This window comes from Poromitra crassiceps (genome assembly GCF_964638095.1).
Source record: "Poromitra crassiceps genome assembly, chromosome: 28".
In the NCBI taxonomy this organism is placed as follows: Eukaryota; Metazoa; Chordata; class Actinopteri; order Beryciformes; family Melamphaidae; genus Poromitra; species Poromitra crassiceps.
In genome coordinates this window covers 19,348,642-19,366,822 of record NC_139651.1, presented here as the reverse complement: position 1 = coordinate 19,366,822, position 18,181 = coordinate 19,348,642, and the positions used below count along the sequence as shown (strand labels likewise).

General features: G+C 45.1%; 1 protein-coding gene across 1 annotated transcript in view; it reads left to right on the top strand.

Moving 5' to 3' along the window:
* The window catches only part of igdcc3 (immunoglobulin superfamily, DCC subclass, member 3), a gene marked incomplete at both ends in the record, with an annotated part of 115,381 nt that extends 97,945 nt beyond the window's left edge, over positions 1-17,436 (top strand). Inside the window, 7 exons of the mRNA XM_083662323.1 lie at positions 7,980-8,227; positions 11,726-11,890; positions 13,051-13,239; positions 13,425-13,529; positions 14,410-14,545; positions 16,868-17,078; positions 17,293-17,436. Of these exons, the coding sequence (XP_083518449.1) occupies positions 7,980-8,227; positions 11,726-11,890; positions 13,051-13,239; positions 13,425-13,529; positions 14,410-14,545; positions 16,868-17,078; positions 17,293-17,436 (1,198 nt within the window). The remainder of the gene's footprint in view (positions 1-7,979; positions 8,228-11,725; positions 11,891-13,050; positions 13,240-13,424; positions 13,530-14,409; positions 14,546-16,867; positions 17,079-17,292) is intronic.
* Positions 17,437-18,181: the final 745 nt, after the last annotated feature.

Below are 18,181 nucleotides of genomic sequence, written 5' to 3'. Positions count from 1 at the left end.
AAGGTTCTGTAGGTCTGTTACCTGCAGGATTTGAAGGTTCTGCAGGTCTGTTACCTGCAGGATTTGAAGGTTCTGCAGGTCTGTTACCTGCAGGATTTGAAGGTTATGCAGGTCTGTTACCTGCAGGATTTGAAGGTTCTGTAGGTATGTTACCTGCAGGATTTGAAGGTTCTGTAGGTCTGTTACCTGCAGGATTTGAAGGTTCTAGTCATAAGGACACAGGACATGTGTTGATAGTGTGGGCGAGTGCCTTGCTGTGCTTTGGTCAACATATGGGAACAGGCTTCTACACAGACCTGGACATTTAGCTATGCAATCTTTTCAATGAGTCTCCCCCCTCCTCTCTCTCTCTCTCTCTCTCTCTCTCTTTCTCTCTTTTCTTGTCTTTTTTCAGTTTCTTTCATGCAGACCCCCTCTCTGTGCCCCACGTCCCCCCCTCCTCCTCCTCCTCCCATTCCACAGAGCCGGGGCCTGGGCATTGGCCTTGACCTCTGACCCTGCCTGCAATCAGTCATATCCCTGGGCCCTTCCCTCCACACAGGCCACAGACAGCTCATCGCTCCTCCCTCCCCCCTTCCCCACCTCTTCCTCCTGTTCTCCCTTTGTCCCCGTTTCTCTCTCTCTCTCTCTCTCTCTCTCCCTCTCACTCGATCCCAAATGGCCATGCTGGCTTTTGATGGGGTACCGCTCACTGACAACAGAGTGTAAACACTGAACAACAGCCACTCCCCTGGCCCCTCCCTCTCCGCTGCCAGCCACTCCCCCTGGCCCCACGGCCGTATCCATCAATCTGTGCTGCGGCCTTGAAGCCGCGACTAAATGATGGTGTCAACCTGTGGGTCTGTCAGGAGCTCAGGGAGGACGAGCAGATACAGTAGCCCAAACACAGGCCTTATCCACCTTATTTCTAGCTGCCATGATGCCTGATGGCTGCTTCTTCCGCTTCCGCTGTCATTTTTACACTGTTTTAACTTGACAAAAAAAACGTCTATGAGGATTTTACAGCAGAGCCATTCTGCTCTACAGCCGTGTCGTTCGGGTGCTGGGATAACGTAATGCATTGTGGGTAGTCGGCTACTGTGGCTAATGCTAACGGCTAGCGTAATAGTTACTTTACATGGCAGTAAAACGCCACTGAATGACCAAATTGATTTAACTTTTAACCATTTCGAGTAACACTGTTTCCATACGGACCCGCAGCGTTGGTTAGTTGTTTATAACGTGACTATATTTATAACTTTTATAACGGACTCCAGTTTCCGGTTTATAATTCGGGTCTGCAGCAGAGTACAAAGGCTGCAGAAGAAGCCTGCATGACTCATTGTTGCAAGCTGCAACAATGAGTCATGTTAAACCGGACCTTGTTCCCACAATTATTTTTTACAGTGGGGCATTCAAAAATAAGGTGGATACCTTTCATAGTCTCTCTCTCTCTCTCTCTCTCTCTCTCTCTCTCTCTTTGTTTTTCTTTGTTCTTTCTTTCTTTTTGTTGCATAATGCAGATGGAGAGATTGCTGCAAATTGTTATTTACAGTCACTTATATGGTCAGGTCCTTATAATGGCCAGGTCTTTATATGGTCAGGTGGTCAGAATAACTCAAATCAAGTCATCAAAATAAAACAAATTAAAAATTAACTAAGGTCCATTGATTAGACTCTCATGATTGATACTAAGCCGACTATCTGACTCAAGCACTCTTACTTTAATTGATTCTGTATCCAGTGTTTCTCCTAGACATTTTTTCAGGCCTGGAGGGATTTCGAAATGTACCCCGACCGCTACGGTGGGGCCCCTCGCTGGCGACGCTAAACTTTTAGCTAACCTGTTCGCATCTATGTTTGCAATGGCATCCCAAGTATCATCATACTATTATGGGATGCAATGCTGACACGATGCTCCTAAAAGCAAAATGCTTATTGTTTTGGCATCTTCTATTACTGTCAACATTATTGTTGTATTGTAATAATATGCCATAAAGGTTTATTGAATCTGGGGAGAGCAGGAAAAAAAATCGGTTTTATTTTTATTATTATTATTTTTTTGCATTTTGTTTCTGGCCTGGCGGGGGCGCCGTTGGCCTGTCGGGCCCGCCAGGCCTGTAGAATGGTAGGGGAAACACTGGTATCACATATCTTAATATTTGTTATTGTGACTCTTTCTAAACAAAGAATGAGAATAATTGGTTTCTTTTAGAACCTTTTTTTCTTTAAGAACTCTCTCTGAACTCTAGAAAGAGTTCTCCAGACAAAGAACTATACAAAAACCAAGTACCATCACACCACTTTAGCTGTTCTCTCTATGATTCAACCTGTAACCAGCTCATAAAAGCTTCTAAATATGTGAAGTTGAGTACGTCTTTCCTGCAGCGATATACACTGCTTACAATACAACACACGAGCAGAGCAGAACCTACAGAAACAAACCAGAAATACAAGGAAAAAGAATACAAGCTAACTACTTTTAACGAGCTAAAATACACAGGTAGCCTACCTGCAACAAAATCAGCACAAAGACTATTTTGGGACTCAATTTTCATCCCTTGCTCTTTCCTACACACACACACACACACACACACACACACACACACACACACACACACAAACTTGGACACCTCGTAAATACACACACACACACACACACACACACACACATACACACACACACACACAGATAGAGAAATGCACGTGGAAACATAGTCACTTGTGAAATGGTCATTAATAAATCAAACTAAGCCAGAGGTTCAGGAAGTGGAGCAAAATTGTTGCCAGCAGGTGTGGAATTTCATAAGCTAGACGTCAGCAGCATCAATCTGTGTGTGTGTGTGTGTGTGTGTGTGCGTGTGTGCGTGCGCGCGCATTGGTGCGTGCGTGTATGCATTGGTGCGTGCGCGTGTGCGTGCGTGTGTGTGTGTGTGTGTGTGTGCGTGCGTTGGTGCGTGTGTGTTCGTGAATGCATGCGTTGGTGTGTGCGTGCGTTGGTGCGTGTGTGTGCGTGAATGCATGCGTTGGTGTGTGTGTGCGTTGGTGCGTGTGTGTGTGCATGCGTTAGTGTGTGCGTGCGTTCGTGCGTGCGTGTGTGCATGTGCGTGTGTGTGTGCATGCGTTAGTGTGTGTGTGCGTTGGTGCGTGTGTGTGCGCATGCGTTAGTGTGTGCGTGCGTTCGTGCGTGCGTTTGTGCATGTGCGTGCATTGGTGCGTGTGCATGTGTTTGCGTTGGTGTGTGTGTGCATTGGTGCGTGCGTGCGTTGGTGCGTGCGTGTGTGCATGTGCGTGTGTGTGTGTGTGCGTGCGTGCGTTGGTGCGTGCGTGTGTGTGCGTGTGTGTGTGCGTGTGTGTGTGCATGTGCGTGTGTGTGTGTGCGTGCGTGCAGTTGGACACCACTGTACATCTGAAACAAGCGATGTCTTGTGAAATTTCCCTGAATTCCCCTTGCACATTCAAGGGGCCGGTGGCATCCGGTAGCGGCTCCCTGGGGGCCTGTTTGCTGTGTCTTTGGCGTCTGGCCGGGTCGCCTGTCTGAAAACACTCCATCCATCGCTGATATGAAAGGCTGTCAGAAATGTGACGGGTGAGCAGGGAGCCGAGGCCTGGCGACTGCTGCCACCTTAAGGGTCAGAGGTCAGGTTTGCTCCCAGAAGGTGAAACAGAAAAGGGCCTCTCCAACCTGATAATTACCCAGATTGAATCCACCTGGAGGGACTGGAGGGAATAACTCTGCCAGTCCTGAGCAGCCAGAAGACACATCAAATGATTCACTCCTCCATAAGAAAACACCCCTTACAAATCCATCACTGCTAACTGTAAGTCTGATATGAGGCAGTGTTGTCTCTCTCGCGCGGTCCTCCTCATCTCCTATCTCTGCTCACCTCCAGGAGGTGGTCAGTGTTACCAGCTCTCAATAAAATGTGAGTTGTTCCACACAGACACATCTCTGCATCTCTTTTAATGAATACACCTGAGATCCAACCTGCAGCAAATCAGCTGAAGAAAGATGACGCGCTCTGGTGCAGGTTCTTACACACTGAGAGAAAGGTTCTTACACACTGAGAGAAAGGTTCTTACACACTGAGAGAAAGGTTCTTACACACTGAGAGAAAGGTTCTTACACACTGAGAGAAAGGTTCTTACACACTGAGAGAAAGGTTCTTACACACTGAGAGAAAGGTTCTTACACACTGAGAGAAAGGTTCTTACACACTGAGAGAAAGGTTCTTACACACTGAGAGAAGCTCTGGTGCAGGTGAGAGAAGGTACACAGTGAGAGAAGGTAGAAAGCAGCAGGGCAGATGATTATAGTTCAGCTCTGTTTGTTAAACTCCCACAGCATCGATTCAACCAAGTCCATTTAGAGTCTAGCATGAGAAACAGAAACACGGACAAAAATGATTTCTTGACTGTATTTGCCTTCATGACCTTTATTTATATTAGGGAACCTTTCATACAGGTTCCCTGCAGCACACACTTCCTGTGTGGCTGCACAACATGTGCTTTACAAACAAAGTGATTTACATCAATAGAACACAAATAAAAGACAGATACAATTAATATAAAAGAACAAGCATTGCATTAAATCAAGTCAAATAGAAAGATAAAAACACAACAAAATTGTGAGTGAACCCATTATGTTTTTCCTTTGGTTTTCTTCTCCCCTGTGCTTCCTGATTCGATTCAATTGAATTGAATTCAGTTTTATTTATAGTGTAAAATCACCATGAGACATGGCCCCGAAACACGTCACAGTTAAAGATCATAAAACAGTATAATACATGATACAGTGCATGATCAAGTTGAAAGAAGTCAAGTAAAAGCCGACAGTCTGAGAGCTACAGTAGAAACAATCAGTTACAGTGAAAGGAAAGGGTGTTAAAACACAGGTAATAAATCAATCACAATGAGAGAAATACTAGTCAAATAAAATAAAGTGCACTATCAAATAATATCAGCTTGTGAGAATGATTCTGATCTGATATTTGTCAGGGCTCAAGTGATATATTATATATTTTCAGAGCAGAGTTTGAAACAGTATTAAACCCTGTATGTGGGGACAGGGTCAAGAGAGCAGGTGGAAGATTTACTCTCTGTTACAATCTTATTAAATTCTGCAACAGAAATACTCGAAAATCCTCTCATGGATGTTTGACTTTTACAAGGTTGCTTATTGAAATTGCGAAACACCTGAAGAGAAACTAGGCCTCATTTTGTTTTTTAAAAAGTTTGCAAATTCCTCACATTTTGTATCAGTTGGTCAATGGAGGAAAACAGTATTGTAGGATCACTCCCGCTCTCTGTATGATATTTGAGAAATGCTGCACGTACAACATTGTGTTGTTATGCAGTTAAAGACATTTATTTATCCTCGCTGATATTTCAACCTCTTTTTGACCTTGAGTGGGGCCTCTTTGTTCAGTGTATTACTCAGATTGTTCAATAGTCTAAGTGGTGTTACGTAATAATAATCGGTGTCTAATTGGTTCGCCTAATTGATGTACAATTCACAGGGATCCCACGAGCCGTGAAGATCGTTTCACATTTGTGGATATGAGAAAAATAAATTGAGGCATTTAAATGTTTTGACGGCCTTGAAAGGACTTGATAGCATCGACGTGTGTGTCAGCTCTCTGTATGAACACTTTCCATCCAGAGAGGAAAAGCTTGTGATGGATATGAGTGTTTTTAGCAGCACCTTTAGAAGTGAAGGCTTTTGCTGTGATGATTCCTTGACCCGACAAGTTGAAAATTGAGGCTTCTTGTATGTCTCAAATTGAGAAATGTCTTAACCCAAAACGTGCCAATTTTGAGTTGGAACCCTGAAGACCTTCCCTGCCTCAGAAACATCATGTGGAGCTACAGTATATATATATATATATATATATATATATATATATATATTAGGGCTGGGTTAAAAAAATCGATTCTCCAATTTTTAATCGATTTTTGAGTTGGAACCCTGAAGAGCTTCCCTGCCTCAGAAACATCATGTGGAGCTACAGTATATATATATATATATATATATATATATATATATATATATATATATATATATTAGGGCTGGGTTAAAAAAATCGATTCTCCAATTTTTAATCGATTTTTATTTTAATCCTCGATTATCGATTCATATGTCCAGAGATCGATTTTATATATATATATATATATATATATATATATATATATTTTTTTTAATAAACAGGCTAAAATATTATGCTGTGTGTGGTAGTTGAAACATAGTTTCAAGTTGACGTTTATTTATGTTTGTAGTTGAAACAAAAACATAAATACTGTAGGCTACATGAATGGAAATGTTTGATCATTAATATCTACTTTTAAAAATTATATAGGCTGAAATCAAATCACTGTGCATAATTGTGAAAGTGTCTTTATTGACAGATGAAAAGGCTGTTATTTACCCTTTGTCACCACCTGGTGAGTAAATATATGTGTAACTAAAACCATTAAAAGTGACAACAGGTCTGCAACTTTTTTTCCCCATGTATCTACTTGGCTGGTTGGGAACCCCTGTGTTACATAACTGGACAGTCATGTAATTCAGGGTACAGCTCAAAAAACACGTTTTGGTATCACTAACCAAATCAATATTGAAATTGATCGAATCGAATCGAAATTAATCGATTCGCAACCTTGTGAATCGGAATCGAATCGATTCTTGAAATTTGAACCAATACCCAGCTCTAATATATATATATATATATATATATATATATATATATATATATAAAGTATCACACTTTCAATACAGCACAAATGGTCTTGGCATGAAGAAATGTTATGTTGCTACGGGGCCTCATTTCCATAGTATGTTAAATGTTTTATTTTTATTTTACCTTCAGGACAAACTGGATAAGAATGCTAGATTATGCATGCAGGTCTAATAACACCCATCCACCCACACAGGCCCACACACACACACACACACACACACGCACGCATACACACACACACAGGCACACACACACACACACACAGACACACACACGCACACACACACACGCACAGACACACACAGACACACACACACGCACACACAGCTCCCCCCCCCATTTCTTCCATAAGAGAAGAAAGGGCAGGTTGGAGGGGAGAGGATGAAACAGAGATAGAAAGATGGTGACAAAGCGCATATAGAGCGCTGAAGGTATGAAGTGATGGAGAGGAGGGATGAAGGTGTGAGGAGAGGAGGGATGAAGGTGTGAGGAGAGGAGGGATGAAGGTGTGAGGAGTGAGGAGAGGAGGGATGGTTTGAAGAAAGGAGATCATGTCGAGTCGAGGGTATTGAGATACAGGTGGATACAGCATAGGCATGTGTGTCTGTGTGTCAGTGTGTCTGTGTGTCAGTGTGTCTGTGTGTCAGTGTGTGTGTGTGTGTGTGTGTGTGTGTGTGTGTGTGTGTGTGTGTCAGAGTGTGTCTGTGTGTGTGTCAGAGTGTGTCTGTGCACGTGTGGAGGAACACATGAAAGGTCTCACTGATGTTGGCAAATCCAATTTTTGAAACACATTTGAAAATTGTGATCTGGGTCCCAGCAGGAGAGCAGTCAGTTTGTGAGTCTGCGCTGTGAATGAGCTTCCTCTGTACACACTGCTTCTGTCTGTTAGCACCTTGTGATTTGATGACAGGTATGATTGAAACAGACGTAGATAACTGTCAGTAGCACCTTGTTATTTTGGGAAGCGAAGGCTACAGTCCTGCATCATATCAATGTGATGTTCCATCCTGGTGTGCGTCACAGAATGACTGAGTTACAGACTGAGTTATTCTTGTTTACCAAACAGTCTGCATCTCTTCCCATACATGCATTCCAGGTTGTGAGAGTATGTGTGTCAGTAAGCTGCTATTGCTACTTATGGGGAAGTCATTGCTTTCAGTTTGACATCACACATCCAGCGCTTTGCCCTGTTGTAACATTCCTCCATCTTCTCTCCATCTCTTCTCCTCTCCTCTCGCGTCCCCTCCTCTCTTCCTGCCACAGCACGTTGACCATATATGGCATCAGCCAGGACGACGAGGCCATCTACCAGTGTATCGCTGAGAACAGCGCGGGCTCCACGCAGGCCAGCGCCCGGCTCACGGTGCTCTGGGCGGACGGCCTGCCCGGTGTGCCCGCCCACGTGCGAGCAGAGGCCCTCTCGCCCAGCAGCATCCAGGTGTCCTGGAGAGAGCCCGACCAGAACACTCAGGACATCATCGGCTACGTGCTGCACATCCGCAGGACCTCAGGTGAGGCTCGTGACTCCTCAGATCCACCAAACAAGAACATGAGCTTTCCTTCCCTGACTGTTGGTGCGAGCACCAAATATTAACACAATGAAATGTTTGATAAGTAATCATCAGTAATGGGGATATAGTGACCGCCTACTTCCTGCTTCAGCACTGTACCAGAGATTTTCATCCGCCATTTATTTTCCCATCCACATTTCGTAAAATGCGTATAAAAATAGTTTTACTGGTTCAAACCAAACGGTTCAGATATATTTGGAAACAGGAGAGATCACATAACATTTCACTGGGACCAAAACGTTAAAAAAAATGCGTGTTTTAACACATTCACTGCCAGCCGTTTTTTTTTTTACTGTAGGTAGCTTCTGCCAGAGGGTTTTTTTGAGGATTCTGGCTCATTTTACAAGAGCCGAGGATTATTTTCTGCTTGGACTTTGTGAACACAAAGTTCACAAAAGTACTAATAGAATGTGTGCTTTCTCTGTCTAAAAGAGTTAGTTTGTAGAGTTAGTAGTTATGTAGATATTAGCCGTTGAGTACAGCATGGTTTTAGCGTCTGAGACTGAAAGCTGAGATAATCGCAGTTTTGTGAAATTCAATCAAACAGGCAGAACAGTCACTTTAACCATTTATTTTTGGCATCAGTGAGAGATCAGACATCTAAACAATATAGTTCTGAACGCCCTCTCCTTCAAACTCCTCCCTCCGTGGGCGTGTCTGGTGGCTTTCAGCAGCGTTTGTCACAAGCGAGTTTCTACTGCCTGTCTGAGCAGTGAGCAGCCTCCCTCCCTGGGAGTGTGGATGGGGCTCACTCGTTTCTTGGGTTTGAGAGCTTTGATGAAGCTTTGTGCAATTCTAGGCTTTATGCTGCGTGTTTCAAAGTGTGTTTTCCACCCAGTCTATTTTTGGAACCTTTTGGAACCAAAAAAAATCCAACGGTTGACTGCCATAATTTGCATAATAGATTATGGGTGCAACACACTTTGAAACACGCAGCATAAATAAGACCAGAATCGCAAAAGAAACCCCGTTTCTTGGGGTTTTTCGGTTGAGAAACCCCAAGAAACAGGGTTTCTTTTGCGATTCTGGTCTTATTTATGCTGCGTGTTTCAAAGTGTGTTGCACCCATAATCTATTATGCAAATTTGCAATCCCCCACCGCCAGCAATCAGCGCGAAAGCGAAAGCGTTTTCGCCAATCCATTTTACAGTATGAGAATGGTTTCATCGCGCGTTCCCCTGCAGTTTTGGCTCGACTTTTTCTAGTCTGGAGAGCACTTAGTGGGTCGGTGGAATGGGTTGTACACGTTCGGTGGCTCCAATATTTTTATAGGAGACGTGGGGGGCGTTGATCCACGTCCCACCGTCAACATTTTTTTTTTTTTTTTTTGACGACTCAACTCGTCATTGGCAGTCAACCGTTGGATTTTTTTTGACGACTCAACTCGTCATTGGCAGTGAACGTGTTAAAGAAAATATTTTTTTGATGTTGTTTTTTTTAGTTTTGGTCCGAGTGAAATGTTCTATGGTCTCTCCCGATTATAGCGTTAGCTGAACCGTTTGGTTTGACGAACTACATCTATTTTATAAGCATTTTACGAAATGTCTATGGGAAAATAAATGGCGGATGAAAATCTCTGGTACAGTGCTGAAACTCGCGTCACTAGTCTCTCCTAACGTAACATAAGACAAGCCACGCACACACATATCGCCGCTGTCGTTCCAGGACCTCAAATTTCCAAAACAGAAACTTTTCAGGAAGTAAAAAAAACCTGTTTGCTCTTAAACTACTGAACCAAATGTCGTCAAAGTTGGCACATGTCTTAATTATAGTTAGTTTCCCGCTGAATGTGTCATTACTTTATTAATATCTTACCTGGATAAGCTCAAATGATGTTGTTTATATTATCAGTCCGACTTGGAAGCGCTTTCTCATGGCCAGTCAAGCGGGAGGCAGCCGCATCCTCATGCACGAGCCCCCAAGCTCCAGGCCGCGGGGGCGCGCGCAGGAGCAGCAGGATTGCCCCTCGCCTCTCATGGCCGAATGGGGGCTTTCGCATGGGGTGAGAAAGTCTGACATAACGTAACGTTAACGTTACTTTATTCTCATCAGAAAGCACTCCGATTTGCATGTTAAAACAAGTTTGCAGCCTAGGAATAACTGGAAAACATTTGATTGATATATTAACGTCAGAGGAAGCCAGGATTAGTCAAAACGATATGAGAAATACACAGCGCGTCTGCCGTGTGTCTTTTCCGGGTTTATTGTCCTGCGTGGGGGGGTACACACGGAGGTAGGGGGGGGATTTTGAGGTTTGACTGACAGATTGAGGGCGAATGGCGTTACGAGATTTACTCACAAGCTCGTTTTAATGCTTTTCCATTGGTTGCATTTGTTAAAAAAAAGTAAGAAAGTGAAAAAAGTGACATTCGAGGTCCTGGCCCGACACCGACGATATGGGAGAAAAATAATTAAATTTCTAGTTCGCCACTGAATGGCCAAATTGATATAACTTTCAACCATTTTGAGCAACGCTGTTTCCATACAGGCCACCAGCGTTGGCTAGTTGTTGATATTTATAAAGATATTGCAGCTCTCAAATAAATTATTTTCGAGGCGGTGGGCAAACTGTAATGGCGTCGATTTCCGGAAAAAATTCCTGAGCTGAACACAGCCAAAGAGTTTAGTATAGACAAGAGTATATGTCATTTCTTGGTTTTTTCCATAGGTTTTTTCAAATCACTGTTCTGATACATATCTAGGGGGTAAGTCCCCCTTTAACATATCAAGATATGACCATTCTGTGTGTCTGTGTGTGTGTGTGTGTGTGTGTGTGTGTGTGTGTGTGTGTGTGTGTGTGTGTGTGTGTGCGTGCGTCTCCTAGCCACAGCTGCTATCCTCCTTAGTAGTGCTATCAGATGGATAATTAAGGGCTCCAGGGGCCAACCAATAGGATCTTGCTTTAATTACCATCCATAGATGGCATGGCCCAATGGGCTGATAGCAGGAAGTAGATAATGGTTATGGGGGGGGGTGTCTCTGGATTAAGGGCAATAAAACACTATAACGCACGGTCCCTAACTCCCCTTTTTACCCCCTCGATTTCGACTTAGCTTTGCACCACCCCTGCAATTGAGCCCAGCATGGCCCTGAAGGCACCCAGGGCTACATTAGATTAGCCCAGCATGGCCCTGAAGGCACCCAGGGCTACATTAGATTAGCCGTTATCTAACAGACGGGCTAGAAACCAGTGGAATGGCCAATAACCATAAAGTGATGACAGAAACACATTGTATTTTATTGTTTCCCCGTTGATCTTATTTTCCATCTATTCTCATCCCTGCCCCTCCTCCCAAACCTCTATTATTCCCTTCTTTTTTCTGTTTATTTCTTCCCTCTCTTTTCCACCCTTACCCTATCTCTCTCTCTCTCTCTCTCTCTCTCTCTCTCTGCGATGCTCCCTCCCCTGCTTCTGTTCCACCTCTATCTCTCCTTCAGACCCATTGGAGATGGAATACCAGGAGGCAGTCAGTAAGGTGACTCTGCAGCAGGTCATGGGGGATCTGGAGCCTTCAACCAGCTACACCTTCTATGTGAAGGCCTACACCTCCCGCGGGGCCAGCAAGCCGTCTGACAGCGCCACCGAGAGCACCCTCGGGGAGGGTGAGTCTAAGCCAGAGCTATACTCTCTCTCCCTCCCTCTCTCTCTCTCTCTCTCCCTCTTTCTCTCTCTCCCTCTCTCTCTCTCTCTCCCTCTCTCTCTCCCTCTACCTCTACCTCTCTCCCTCTCTCTCTCTCTCCCTCTCCCTCTACCTCCCCCCCCTCTCTCTCTCTCTCTCCCCCCCTCTCTCTCTCTGCCTCTCTCTCTCTCCCTCCCCCCCCCTCTCTCTCTCCCCCCCCTCTCTCTCTCCCTCTACCTCTCTCTCTCTCTCCCTCTACCTCTCTCCCCCCCTCTCTCTCTCTGCCTCTCTCTCTCTCCCTCCCCCCCCCTCTCTCTCTCTCCCCCCCCTCTCTCTCTCCCTCTACCTCTCTCTCTCTCTCCCTCTACCTCTCTCCCCCCCTCTCCCTCTCTCTCTCTCTCTCCCTCTACCTCTCTCCCTCTACCTCCCGCTCTCCCTCTCTCTCTCCCTCTCCCTCTCTCTCTCTCTCTCCCTCTACCTCTCTCTCTCCCTCTACCTCTCTCCCCCTCTCTCTCTCTCTCTCTCCCTCTACCTCTCCCTCTCCCTCTCTCTCTCTCTCTCTCTCTTGCGTCAGACAGTGAGCATACATAGAGACTCACGCATGAATGCACAATTACTTATGTACTCAATACACAGAGGCATTGTGGGTAATTGACAGTGGTTGCTGGGAGTGAAAATATCCTTTGAGTTTTTAATTGCAGACGATCCATAAAAAGCGCTTGTGAGAAAGCTTGGATGATAGTGTCTTCATTACTTTAATTCAATTAACTTGGTTTTGGAACATAATTGAATGAGATTAAGTCCTTTTTTGTTCTCTATTTAAACGGTTCAGGTTACATCAACTCTTATTTTTAACACAAATCATAATAACGCCTAACCGACAACTCGCTAACAATTACATGTAATGCAACATTACAATTACATGATGGCCTAAAGTCTCAATGAGTTTTTCTTCGTGTTCCATCACTTGGATGTGTGAGCTTCTCTGTGCAGAGTTTCACACTAGACGCCGACCACCAAACTGAGTCCATTAGAACTGAAGGTGGTTCTGTGTTGTGTTGAACTGAAGCTGGTTCTGTGTTGTGTTGAACTGAAGGTGGTTCTGGGTTGTGTTGAACTGAAGGTGGTTCTGTTATGTTGCAGTGCCAGCGCCCCCTTCCCTCTTCACCAAGGTGCTGAACAGCAGCATGCTGCAGGCAGTCTGGGAGCCGTCCACCAAGATGGGTCAGCACCAGGGCTTCAGACTGTACTACAGACGGGCCCACACTCCACTCTTCACCGGACCCATCAGCTTCCCTCGTAACACCACCCACTACAACATCAGCCAGCTGGGTGAGAGATCAGCTGCTCAGTGTGGCACGGATAGTTACCATGTTCAATCATCTCTGTTTCTATCATCTTAGGGGACATTCTAATTATTTAGGAAACCATATTATGTAATAATGAGCTGTTATTGGTCAATCGTCCATGCTTGACTCATGATGTGAATGTCTCTTTCTCTGTCTTCTTCTCTGCAGATCCTGCTCTGGTCTATGAGATCAAGCTGCTTGCGTACAACCAACACGGAGATGGAAACGCCACCATGCGATTTGTGTCACTTAGGGAGGCCGTGGAGAAGTCAGGTGATTGTCTGCCACGACCACACACCTTTCCCCCTGCTGTCCCGATCGTTGCTCCACCCCCTCTGCCGATCTGGGGAGAGTTGTAGACTAGCACCATGCTTCCTCTGACGCATGTCCGTTCCGCTGTCGCCACCCGCTTCTTTTCACTGACAGCGAAGAGTTTCACATGCAGGACGTAGCGCGTGGGAGGATCACGATATCCCCCCCCCCCCCCACCCCCAGTTCTCCTCCCCCTGAACAGGTGCCCCCAACCGACCAGAAGAGGCACTAGTGCAGTGACCAAGACACATTACCCTTAATCCGGCTTCCCACCCGCAGACATGGCCAATTGTGCCTGTATGGACGCCCGATCAAGCAGGCGGTAACACGGGGGTTCAAACCTGCGACCCTCGTCTTGGTAGGCAGTGAATCTACCACTGCTACCACTATCTATCGCTGCACTACCACTATCTACCACTATCTATCGCTGCACTACCACTATCTACCACTATCTATCGCTGCACTACCACTATCTACCACTATCTATCGCTGTACTACCTGGACGCCCATATCATGCGTCTGAGTTGAAACATTCTGACTGAGTCGGACTGCTGCCTTGAGCAAAGTCCAACTGACCGTTGGAGATGTCTCTCATGCACCGCACTAGCTCTCACAGGCTCACACACACACACACACACACACACACACACACACATACACACACACCCACCCACACACACACACACACACACACACACACACACACACACATACACACACTCCTTATAACACATTTGGACACACTTCCCTCACGTGTACACACTGCTCAACACACACTTTGTGTCTCCTCTGTGTGTGGCTGCAGGTTGGGTTGACTGTGCTGTGTGCCGTATCTCCTCAGTGTTGAACACGCCGTGCGACTGTGTGAAGGACGAGCAGAGCAAGACGTCCACCACGGGCATCATCATCGGCATTCACATCGGAGTAACCTGCATCATCTTCTGTGTGCTCTTCCTCATCTTCAGCTACCGGGGCAGGTGGGTTAGAGACGCCACCAAAACCACTCGACATTCACAAACTGTTTTCTACGATCAATAGTTGGGTTTCCATCCACCTGTTTTGATTGATTTGAAATTTCAATTTGCGCATAAAAAAACTGAGTGGAAACGCTGCCTAATTCGCAAAAACCTCCAAATATCGCAAAAAAAAATTCACGCTTGAGGGAGGCGGAAAAGTCGGGTGTATCGATAAAAGGAAAATGCGAAACGTGCGGTGGAAACAGTTTAAGCGATATTCCGTTGTCTCTCCATTCAAAAACAACACAGTTTGCCTTGATCACTGCAAAACATGACATGACATTACATTACATTACGTCATTTGGCAGACGCTTTTATCCAAAGCGACTTACAATAACACATTTTTGTCAGCAATAGAGCAATCAACTATGGAGCATAGTCTATGACAACTACAATGACATGCCGTGTAGCCTCCACACAATAGGGCTACACACGGTAAATAATGGTACGCGCAGCACAATACCCGCCGTGGTAAACAGAAGAAGACTGGGATATTAACTTTAAGGCGACTCACTTCTAGACTTGAATGAAATTGTATTCACTTACTATCCGCTCCGTGGATTACCATTTTACAATTTCGGAGCCGAAATTGTAACATAGCAACGTTGGTCCACAAACGTTGCTATTTTATAATTTTTTGGAGATCGGGTTGGGATTATAACGTTAGTTTGCCGAGTCGCACCTGGTAATCCAGAAATGGCGTTATGGTACCTTTCTCTACTTGTAGATCATCAAGAAACTTTAAATGAATAACGTTAGATGTGTTTAACGGAGCTGTATATCGGGTCTAGCAGCTGATCAGCAGCTCAGACAGCCTCAAACACGAGGTGATTGACAGCTCTATAATTTGCAAAATAGCAGTGGATGGAAACGCGCATTGTTTCGCATTTTATTTTGCCTTTCTGAAAATTCGATTAAAAGTTGCGATACATTTGGATGGAAACCCAGCTACTGTGGGTCTAGCCTGGTTCCAGACTCCTGAATGGCGTCCCGCCCACTCTTCAGATTGTGTCGAGCGATTCAGAGAGTCTGGTGTTGCTCTAACTCGGAGAAATAGTCGAGCTGACTTGGCATGATTTGGCATATTCTATTACTGTCAACACTGTCAACACCAGTATTGTTGTATTGTAATAATATGCCATAAAGGTTTATTGAAATTTTGGGGAGAGCAGAAAAAAAATAATAATAATAATAATAATACGGTAATAATAAAGATGCAATTTTTTTTCTGGCCTGGCGGGGGCGCTGTAGAATGGTAGGGGAAACACTGCAGTATGGGCGGGACAAAATCTTGAACTGTTTGTTTTTCATTGCCGTCTTCATCATATTCTCTGTTGGCTCCTAAGTGAAGCATAGGGGCGTAACCACAGTGAAGACTGCTATTGTGGTTTCTGTAGCAAGTGGGTTTTTATGGGGTGGGGTTGCTACTAGCCCTACGCCCATTACCGCTAACATACATGTCTTTGATGGTGTAGGAAACCCAACACGCCAACACGCAGAGAACATGCAAACTCCACACAGAACGGACCTGGGATGGACCGGGGTTCGGCAGAATAATATTTAATATTCTTGGTGAAGTTAGTAAAATACACCCAGCATTAGTGTCGGTGAAAATAAAAATAATGAAAATAACATCACTCACTAGTAGTGATTGGCGATTGTAAATATGATATAGTGTCTTGTAAGCCCATATGGGCTGGGCACCCAGGTGCATGACACTTAAATAAAAATATCAATCAATCAATCAATCAATCAATCAATCAATCATTAGTAGTGACACACAAGAAAAGAAGAAGAAGCAATCTAAAACAGGAAACAGCGACAAGCGACAAGCCCACCTTTATTGTCACAAACACCACGTGCACACACACGAACACCACGTGCACACACACAAACACCACGTGCACACACACAAACACCACGTGCACACACACAAACACCACGTGCACACACACAAACACCACGTGCACACACACAAACACCACGTGCACACACACAAACACCACGTGCACACACACAAACACCACGTGCACACACACAAACACCACGTGCACACACACAAACACCACGTGCACACACACACGTGCTCAGGCTGAATAAAGGAGTGGTAAGGAAATGGCTATTCAGTTTGGCTAATATCAGGCTAATGTGTGTCTGTCTACTGAGAACATGAAACTGACACGTGTGTGTGTGTGTGTGTGTGTGTGTGTGTGTGTGTGTGCGCGCGCGTGCGTGCGTGTGTGCGTTCGCGTGCGTTCGCGTGCGTGTTCCTGCCATCTCCAGGTTAATGATGTGTAAGACAGTGCAGGCCACCCCGCAGGCCGGCGGTCGTGTGGTGCTGGAAGCCTCCTCATCATCTCAGGAGGCCTCGGGGCTGAACGGGGCTGCCAGAGGAGACATGGAGGTCAATGGCAGCGCAGCAGGGAAGAGGATGGCGGACAGCAACGAGCTCCAGAGACTCTTCACCAGCCCCAACACACAGGACACATGCATGGTGAGTTCATCAGCAGGTCCCCATAGCTGGAACTCTGCATCAGAGAGATATTAGATCAAATAAAGCCAAGCATGTCATTTGTTTGGCTGAGGGCGCGGGTTTGTTCAAACATCTGATTTCAGATGTATTGGTTCGAGATGTGTATTTATTTCTGCTGGGGCAGCGAGTATTTTTTCCGGATAACAGAATTGTTGTCGTTTGTATCTGTTTCCAGTCAGAGAACTTGCGCGTCCCCTACGTGCTGAACGACACCCAGCTGTCCACGATACCGCTGGACGAGTTTGCGTTGGAGCGGGACAGTGAGACGCAGTTCCAGGAGCCTCCTGCGGCGGGAGGGGGGCGCCATGACCAGGGCTAATCACGTATGAAGGCCAGTTCACACGGCGCTGTCCACAGTGTCCACTTTGACTCTTCTTCTCTCACTCAGGTTGACAAATGTTTCTTTTCATAGCGGCTTTCCTTTTTTTTATCTGTAAGTTAAGAAGTTCTAGGAGATCTAGGACTGGATCTAGGAGATCTAGGACTGGATATCAGAGTGTTATTGGCCTGGCTTCGGAGAGCTATCTCCTGATGGACAGCTATATCCAGCTCGGAAGGCCACTCAAGAGTTCTCTTTATTTTTTACAATTTGGTATGTTGTTAAGTTTCTGGTTGCCGGCAGCACACAGAATAGAGGCTCCAGAATGTCCTTGTTATACAATGCTGATTTTATTTTAAAGTATATATAAATATACATATATATACTGTATATCACTTCTATGTCAAAGTGGTTATAAGTTATTGGTCTTATCGCTACTTTTCCGTGGATGTTAAAGACTCCTGCTGCCTGCTCTCAGCCTACCAATGATTCCACCTTCTCATCTACAGAAGACCTCGGCTCTTCTTCCAGGGATTTGATATATTCTGTCTCAGGACTTTGTTTTCCGTGATATCAACATTTTTTTGATTTAGTTCTTGGCCTTCATACAGGCACTAGACTTTGGCTACGTGAACCTTAGGATTCAACAAAAACCTACCTCAGTCGGAATGAATGTGTGGTGGGAAGCTTCTTGGGTCTGTACCTTCCCCTGTGTTCAATTACTTTACATAATAGAGGAACTGAT